The sequence below is a fragment of the Xyrauchen texanus genome, chromosome 4, assembly GCF_025860055.1.
Source record: "Xyrauchen texanus isolate HMW12.3.18 chromosome 4, RBS_HiC_50CHRs, whole genome shotgun sequence".
NCBI lineage: Eukaryota > Metazoa > Chordata > Actinopteri > Cypriniformes > Catostomidae > Xyrauchen > Xyrauchen texanus.
In genome coordinates, this window is record NC_068279.1 from 46,968,573 (window position 1) to 46,978,031 (window position 9,459).

General features: G+C 39.8%; 1 protein-coding gene across 1 annotated transcript; it reads right to left on the reverse strand.

Moving 5' to 3' along the window:
- Positions 1-65: 65 nt before the first annotated feature.
- On the reverse strand, positions 66-9,247 carry LOC127638139 (transmembrane protein 272-like). The gene is made up of 5 exons (XM_052119517.1): positions 9,113-9,247; positions 6,603-6,686; positions 4,907-4,957; positions 4,611-4,817; positions 66-542 (listed from the first exon to the last, which is right to left on the reverse strand). Exons 2-5 carry the CDS (start codon positions 6,664-6,666, stop codon positions 328-330), a joined length of 537 nt encoding a protein of 178 aa, XP_051975477.1. The 5' UTR covers positions 6,667-6,686; positions 9,113-9,247; the 3' UTR covers positions 66-327.
- Positions 9,248-9,459: the final 212 nt, after the last annotated feature.

A 9,459-nucleotide genomic window follows, 5' to 3' on the forward strand; every position in this document is an offset into this window, starting at 1 on the left:
GTGGTGATTATAAAAAAAAAAAAAAAAGAATTGACCGAATGAACAAACTGAATGCTGGGTAAGATGATCTTTTGTATTCATGAATGAATCTCTTTTTCTTTATTGAGCATTTAACCATATGCTTAAGTGCAAAATCCAACACAGGCAACCATGCAATTATTCGGACAAGTTCTCACTCGTCTTAAGAAAAACTCCCAATCACTGCCAATGGCCTCTTATCAATAGTGCAAAATTACAGCAAAAATTAGTAAGCCTCAAACTGCTAAAGTGCACAGAAGAATAAACTTTAAAAACATCAGGTGTTCCTTTGACTGTTGGTCCTTTCAATCACACATCATCATCATCCCCATTTCTACTTAATCCCAGACTTCCAAACAAACACATGCAGAATAACATACAGCAACCACCTAAGAAGATGACGCCCAGCAAAATATAGACCAGTGTGGTGGTCCAGAAAGCGAACAGATACAGCGTTTTATTGCAATACTGGTCCTTGTCAGGGGTGTAAGAAGGCTGGTAAATGGAGTAGATCCATACATTACCTGTAGAGAGAGGAGCACACAGTTTAAGGGTGCTATAAAACCAAATTCCTAATTAAATCTTGTGGCAAATTCATTGGTCATGAGATAAGTTAGGGGATATCAGACTGACTGGTAGACCCAAAAGCTTTTGAACAATGGTAAAGCTTTCAAAACTATCATTATAAACAAGCAGGTTCTAAAATGAACTTTGTTCAGATTTCAGGAGAATTGAGAAAATATACATGGGTCAATCACGTGACGCTCGTTTTTTGGCAAGATCTATAGAGTTATTAAAAAATGCAAACACAACAATTACTTGAATACACCTCAAATACAGTGCTGTTAAAAAGTATTTGCCCCATTCCTGATTTCTTCTATTTTTGTGTTTTTTTACATACTAAACTGTTTTAGATCTTCAAACAAGATATAACATAAAAGTCAACCTGAGTAAACACAAATCCAGTTTTCAAATATATATATTTTTAATTGAAGCAAAAAAGTTATCCAACACCTATATCACCCATGTGAAAAACAAACTACCCCCTTAAACTTCATAGCTGGTTGTGCAACCTTTAGCAGGAACAACTACAACCAAAGGCTTCAGATAACTGGATTTCAGTCTTTCACAATGCTGTGGTGGAATTTTGGCCCACTCTTCCTTGCAGAACTGATTTAGTTCAGCCACATTGGAGGATTGAGCAAGAACTGCCCTTTTAATGTCCTGCCACAGCATCTCAATCATGTTCAACTCAGAACTTTTGATCCATTCAAAAGGTGGACTTACTGCTATGCTTTGGATCATTGTCTTGCTGCATAATCCAGTTGCTCTTGAGCTTCCACTCACAGACTGTTGACCAGCCGTTCTCCTTCAGGATATTCTGGTAGAGAGCAGAATTCATGTTTCCCTCGATTATTGCAAGTTGCCCTGAAGTAGCAAAGCATCCCCACACCATCACAGTACCACCACCATGCTTGACATATAACTATATGATGTTCTTTTTGTGGGATTCTGTGTTTGATTTACGCCAGATGTAACGGGACCCGTCTTCCAAACAGTTACACTTTTGACTCATTCTCTCAAAAACTTTGAGGATCATCAAAGTGTGTTTTGGCTAAATTCAGCTGAGCCTTCTTCTGGGTTAGCAGTGGTTTTCGCCTCGCACTCTTCAATGGATGCCATTTTTTGCCAGTTTCTTTCTGATAGTGGAGTCATGAACAGTGACCTTTATTAATGCGAGAGAGGCATGCAGTTCCTTGGATGTTGTCCTTGGCTTTTTTCTGACTTCCTGGATGAGTCGTCACTGTGCAAAGGAAATTCCTCTTGGAGGAATTTTGGAAGGTCGGTCACTTCTGGGAAGGTTCACTACTGTGCCAAGTTTTCTCCATTTGGAGATCATTTTGGTTCTTTGGATTCCCAGATCCTTTGAAATAGCTTTGCAGCCCTTCCCAGACTGATGTATATCAATCAACTTTTTTCTCATCATTACTGGAATTTATTTTGACCTTGGTGTAACCGGTCCTGCTCGCCCCACTCCGAACGGGACTCGAACCAACATCTCACTCACCAGTGAGCACGGAGGAAAAAGCACTTGTGTCTCATTCAGTTGAACTCCAAACATCTCAGGGAACCGCACCGCTGATGTCACATGAGCAGCTCTCTTGAGATCGTGTGAAGATGAACCACTTCTCAAGCGCTCTGATGAGCACGCCGTTTACAGAAGCGTACACAAAACTCCAGCGAAAATACACTCACCTAAAGGATTATTAGGAACACCATACTAATACTGTGTTTGACCCCCTTTCGCCTTCAGAACTGCCTTAATTGTACATGGCATTGATTCAACAAGGTGCTGAAAGCATTCTTTAGAAATGTTGGCCCATATTGATAGGATAGCATCTTGCAGTTGATGGAGATTTGTGGGATGCACATCCAGGGCAAGAAGCTCCTGTTCCACCACATCCCAAAGACGCTCTATTGGGTTGAGATCTGGTGACTGTGGGGGCCATTTTAGTACAGTGAACTCACTGTCATGTTCAAGAAACCAATTTGAAATGATTCGAGCTTTGTGACATGGTGCATTATCCTGCTGGAAGTAGCCATCAGAGGATGGGTACATGGTGGCCATAAAGGGATGGACATGGTCAGAAACAATGCACAGGTAGGCCGTGGCATTTAAACGATGCCCAATTGGCACTAAGGGGCCTAATTGTGCCAAGAAAACATCCCCCACACCATTACACCACCACCACCAGCCTGCACAGTGGTAACAAGGCATGATGGATCCATGTTCTCATTCTGTTTACGCCAAATTCTGACTCTACCATCTGAATGTCTCAACAGAAATCGAGACTCATCAGACCAGGCAACATTTTTCCAGTCTTTTAACTGTCCAATTTTGGTGAGCTCTTGCAAATTGTAGCCTCTTTTTCCTATTTGTAGTGGAGATGAGTGGTACCCGGTGGGGTCTTCTGCTGTTGTAGCCCATCCGCCTCAAGGTTGTGCATGTTGTGGCTTCACAAATGCTTTGCTGCATACCTCGGTTGTAACGAGTGGTTATTTCAGGCAAAGTTGCTCTTCTATCAGCTTGAATCAGTCGGCCCATTCTCCTCTGACCTCTAGCATCAACAAGGCATTTTCAGCCCACAGGACTGCCGCATACTGGATGTTTTTCCTTTTCACACCATTCTGTGTAAACCCTAGAAATGGTTGTGCGAGAAAATCCCAGTAACTGAGCAGATTGTGAAATACTCAGACCGGCCCGTCTGGCACCAACAACCATGCCATGCTCAAAATTGCTTAAATCACCTTTCTTTCCCATTCTGACATTCAGTTTGGAGTTCAGGAGATTGTCTTGACCAGGACCACACCCCTAAATGCATTGAAGCAACTGCCATGTGATTGGTTGATTAGATAATTGCATTAATGAGAAATTGAACAGGTGTTCCTAATAATCCTTTAGGTGTGTGTATATATATATATATATATATATACATACATACAAAAATAAAAAAATAATATTTAAAAATGGGAAATTTCTTTCAGTTAAAATTAGTTGTTACAAAGGTACACCTTTTGTATGTTTTGCTTTTATGATTTGTCTCAAGTAAATAAAAAATATTAATTCTGACATTTTAGCCATAAAGTAGAGAAAATGTTGCGCTCAAACTAAACTTCTGTTACTTCAGGTGCAGACAAAAAAATTATAATTTAATATATATATATATATAAAAGTCTTTCACAGATTCACAAAAACTTTTGTCATAAGATGGTTATTTATATCTTCAGCTTTAGTGTGTCAATAGCAAATATAAATGTTAGACTCACCCAAAAAAAAATTTGCAAAAGTAAAAACTTTACTTTTGCAAATAGAAAAGATTAGAATAGAAGAACAGGGAGCCCTGCAACAGATTTCATGATCCCCACAAATCCCCCCACTGAACATTGTGTCAGTCTGGGATTACATAAAGAGACAGAAGCAACTGAGACAGCCGAAATAGATAGAAGAACTGTGTTAGAACATCCTATCTGCCAACAACCAAGAAAAACTGTGTCCAGGTGTACCTAAGAAAATTGGTGCTGCTTTAAAGGCAAAGGAGGTCACACCAAATATTGATTTAGCCTTTTTATGTTTACTGGATGACATTAAGTGATAAATGAAAACTGTTTATGTCATTATTTTTGAAGACATCCTCACTATGCAACATTTTCTGTGACTTTTGAACCATTCATTAAAACCACACTTTTGCAATTGCAGTAGCTAAAAACATTTTTTAAAACCCAATTCCTACAAGTCATTTTAATTACTCCCCAAAGACAAATTTGGCAAGTGTTAAGAAGGATCGTTCAAACAATGGAAACTGAAAAATGGAAAAGAGCCACTCAGACATTATGCAAACATCTCTTATGTAGGGTGTAATAGGGTGTTGTGAACAACCTAAAGGGTGAGTAAATGATGGCAGAGTTTAGATTTTGGAGTAAAATTAGATTTTGAACCCTGTACCAGTCCAAACCTTGAGCTATAATAAACTGACTTCATTTGAAAGCTGATAACACATTATACCGTTATTGCTCACACTCGGATGTCTTACCAGCGATGAACCAGCAGAAGAGGAAAAGGGACACCAGTGAGTTCCAGGCTGTGCAGAGACCGCTCAGAGGAGTTTGAGTGCCCTCCTCAGGCTCCTGAGCGCATGGCAGGCAAGACAACAGGCCCAGCATCAGTGCAAACACACCTGACACCAGCAGATAGATGGGGATATAGGGCTGCTTTGGACAATCCTGCAGATATATTGCACCTGTGAAGGAGAAGGAACATTATATTCATATCTGGGTTTGTTTATTTGACCAAAGTAAACTGATGTTGTCAAAAATCTGGACCACTTACCAATCGATACCTGAGCGACGGGCAAAGCGATCACAATTAGTTTGGAGATTACTGTGAAACATTGGTTAGAGGCAGACAAAATGAAAGCAGATTATTTCCGGTGTATTTCTCACAGCATGGTAAATGGTCTGCACTTATACAGTGATTTTTTATTAACCTTGGAGGTTACCAAAGCACTTTACACTGTGTCCCAATCACCCATCCACACTCACACTCGTACACCAACGGCGACAGAGCAGCAATGCAAGGCGCTAGCCTGCCATTGGGAGCAACTTGGGGTTCAGTGTCTTGCCCAAGGACACTTCGGCATGTGGAGTCGTGTGGGCCGGGAATTGAACCACCAACCCGGTGATTGGTAGCCGATCCGCTCTACCACCTGAGCCACAGCCACCCCACTATTGTATCCAATGTGAAGGCCTTACAACTTACAAATCACTACTTCTGTTACCAGAGTCTTACCTATATGGACAAGGCTTGAAAAGTATTTGGATTTAACTAACTTTTGTTTTCGAAATCACAGCATGAAAGCTGTTATATCTCAGATTAAAGGGCCTTAAAACCCCGAAACAGATTTTTTGAGTGGTTAACATACGTATGTACATTTTGCACATCTTTTAAAACAATACTACATTTACATTTATGCATTTGGCAGACGCTTTTATCCAAAGCGACTTACAGAGTCCTTATTGCAGGGACGATCCCCCCAGAGCAACCTGGAGTTAAGTGCCTTGCTCAAGGACACAATGGTGGTGGCTGTGGGGCTTGAACCAGCATCCTTCCAATTACCAGATTACCAGTTATGTGCTTAGACCACTACACCACCACCACTCACTGTGTTTACTGTTGAGGGGAAAGTGGTTATTTTTTCGTTTTACTGAGCAATTTCGTTCTTCCGGTTTATAAACTGAAGTTGAAGCAATGCCACAAAAAATAGGTACATGTGAAAACTCATAACAGCTGTTCCGGGCAGACGCAAGACTTCAACACCAATCTTAAATCAGACATGAGAGTGGACTTTTACACTAAACACCGTGATTAGATCAAGTGATTGTATCACCCTAGAGTCATGTTAACACGTGTTATACTTCCACATTGTGGAATAGCCACAGCTATTGAAAAACTGTTTATTTAATGTTTTGTATATTGGACCAGTTTACTTTCATTGATTGTGCCTTACTGGAAAACATTTTGTTTCATTAGAAAAGGGGATATTTTAAATTATTTTCTGTGGTTATCAGCATGCCACAAATGCTGACAATACAGTTTAACTTGTATTAAACCAGAAACACTCCTTGTAAGAATAAATATCTATGAATTAATGTCGTCTTAAAGCAGTGCTGGTTTTGAGTGATGTTCTCACTTTCTTCTCAAAAGTTTGAGCAAAACATACAAATCTTTTTGCAGATTTGCTAACTGTTCATTCTTCACAGTCACATGACTGATATACAGCAAAGTGCCTCAAAACTCTTTTGTTTTCAAAATGTGATGCTCAGCCATCTGTTGTGATTGTGTTTTGGAAGTAGATCTTGACCCCTCCCGTCCTCTCCTCCCTTCCCAGCCCCATAACCGGCATAACACTTCAACATCAGATTAATATAGTTCTAAACTGTCAAAGAATTTAAACTATTAATATGACAATTTATAAAATATGTAGTAGACCATATTACACTCTTGAAGTAAACTTAATTGTGAGTACTTAGAACAGGTGTGCTGAGTTTGGGTGGTCTACGAATATTTTGCAGTAAACGCCGGTCTTCCATCCTCTTTTTTTCACTCTGACCTGAGAGAGAGAGAGAGAGAGAGAGAGAGAGAGAGAGAGAGAGAGAGAGAATAATAGTATAGCATCATTTTTTAATATATAAATTAAACTGTGAAGCTCAAATTCACTGGTATTACATTATTCAAATGGTTCTCACTTAAATAAAGTATTGTGGCAATATCATGGTATATCAAACATGGTACATCTTTTGCTAGAAGCTTTTTCATAAGGAACCCATCACAATTTACTGATACCCAGAGGGAAAATTTGAAATGAAATGTTCATTTATCATCTCCATTGACCAAAAGAAAGAAACCACAATCAGAATCAGCCACACTCTTAAACAATGTTCATATAGAAACACACCGCTATCTCAATGACATTCAAAATACCATGACTGAAGAACACAAAGGTGTGCAAATAGTGCACAGTAGTTTGCATGCAGCTAAAGAGAAGATAAAACAGGAAGAGCCTAAAAAGAAAGAAAGGAAGAAAGAAAAATAAAAACATTTTAAACGAAAGAAAGAAAGAGATGGAGGGAAGGAGACAAAGTGGTGCTTCTCATTTCCTCACTCCTTTGTGACCCGGAAACCGATCCAAGTCCGCCATCATAAAGAACTGATGATCAGTTCTCTAAATGCACAGCAGGGAGGCAAGGACTGAGGAAGTTTACATTGGGTGCTTGAGGGAGGAAGAACAGGAGCATCTCATGTAGAAGACATTTTGGTCTAAGCACATGATGCACACATCAATTCTCCTCCCCTTTCACATCTGACACAAGTTTAAATTTTTTTATGTTTCACATTTGCAGCTTAAAACATAACGGTCACACACGTAATAGTGCATTTCAAATCATTGTTTTATATTATGAAAAAACACTCAGAGGTAATGCAGCTGCACAGATATGGCAGGCTAAAGTGACGCGTGCGAGAGCAGGACATTATATTTTACAAATCTGTCTAGCTTCAATTCCTCCATCTTGGTTTCATTTTCGTGCATCATTTCCTAAAAGTGAGGAGCAAGGAAGTGAAGAAAGGAAGCACAATTTTAGAAATGAGAAGCACCCAAGGAAGGGAGGGAGGTAAAGCAAGGAAGGAAGAAAGAGAGTGAAGGAAAAGTAGTGAGGTGGGAAGAAAAGGAAGGGAGAAAGTAAGTAAAGAAGGGAGGGAGGAAAGGAGAAAGCAAGGAAGGGAGGGAGAAAGGAAGGATGGATAGAAGGAAGAAAGCAAGGAAGGGAGGAAGGAAGAAGGAAGGAAAAGAAAGGAGGTAGGATGGAAGGAATGGAGGAAGGGGAGAGGAAGGTAGAAAGCAAGAAAAGAAAGAAGAGGAGGAGGAAGTGCGGGAAGAAAGAAAGAAGGTAGGAAGAAAGCAAGAAAAGAAAGAAGGGAGGATGGAAAGGAGGAAGTGAGGGAGGAAGGTAGAAAGCAAGAAAAGAAAGGAGGAAGTGAGGGAGGAAGGAAGAAAGCAAGAAAAGAAAGGAAGAGAAGGAAGGAATAAAAAGCAAGAAAAGAAAGAAGGCAGGGAAGGAAAGGAGGAAGTGAGGAAGGAAGAAAGCAAGAAAAGAAAGAAGGTAGGTAGGAAGGAAGTAGTAAGCAAGAAAAGGAGGAAGAAAGCAAGAAAAGAAAGGAAGAGGAGGAAGGAATAAAAAGCAAGAAAAGAAAGAATGAAGGAAAGGAGGACGTAAGGGAGGAAGGAAGGAAGCAAGAAAAGAAAGAAGAGGAGGAAGGAAAGGAGGAAGTGAGGGAGCAAGGAAGAAAGCAAGAAAAGAAAGGAAGAAGAGGAAGGAATAAAAAGCAACAAAAGAAAGAATGAAGGAAAGGAGGACGTAAGGGAGGAAGGAAAGGAGGAAGTGAGGGAGCAAGGAAGAAAGCAAGAAAAGAAAGGATAGAGTAGGAGGAAGGAAATGAGGACGTGAGGGAAGAAAGAAGGTAGGTAGGAAGGAAGAAAGCAAAGAAAGAAATAAAGAAGGAAGAGAGGGAGGAAGGAAAAGAAGGTAGGAAGCAAGGAAATAAAAAAGCAAGGAAGGGAAGGAAAGAAAAGGGTGAAATAAAAAAGTCTTGTACTGCCTTTGACCTTACAAACAAACTAAAGGTCTTAATCAAATTAGAGTCTGATTTATCAGTCACGAGTCAACATTGTGCAGTAACATCGCTAGAACTTCCCAAGAGTCAGCACACAAAAACAAATACCGTAAATGATAAACAACAACATAACGAACTATTGGAAAAACGGATTGTAGTTGGAGGCATATTATACAAACGCGTTAAAGCAACTTTACAATTTCACGAACATAACCGATTTTTACGTGTTTTGGAACAACATAGTGATTTCAATTCCACACCTTCTTTAATTTCTCTCATCCCGAAGCACTTCCAACAGTTTAGTATGTCAGAAAACAACACTGAAGCTGAACAACAACAATCCTAAACGAGGCTCAAATAACTTACCGAAGTTAGAAAGACTCTTATAATAGCTGAGCGCTCTTATAATTTAGCTAATTGAGCTACATGCGAACATACGGAAACTCTGGCATAGCAAACATCTACACCACGCCTACATTGTCCGTGTCCGACCGAGGGAGGGCTCGTGCAGTTTGCGTTCATGTGACATCTCTTCTGAAGGGACAGAAACTTCCTGAGAGTCAATAGAATGAATACTGACTGGTTACAAACAAAACAAAAAATGTGGCAGTGCATTTAGGTTTTTCATCAGATTTAACATGCAAATAATTACAGTTGTGGTGTAAATACTTACAATCTGTGTCCACTTGATTAAAAAATCTAGCTATATGAGG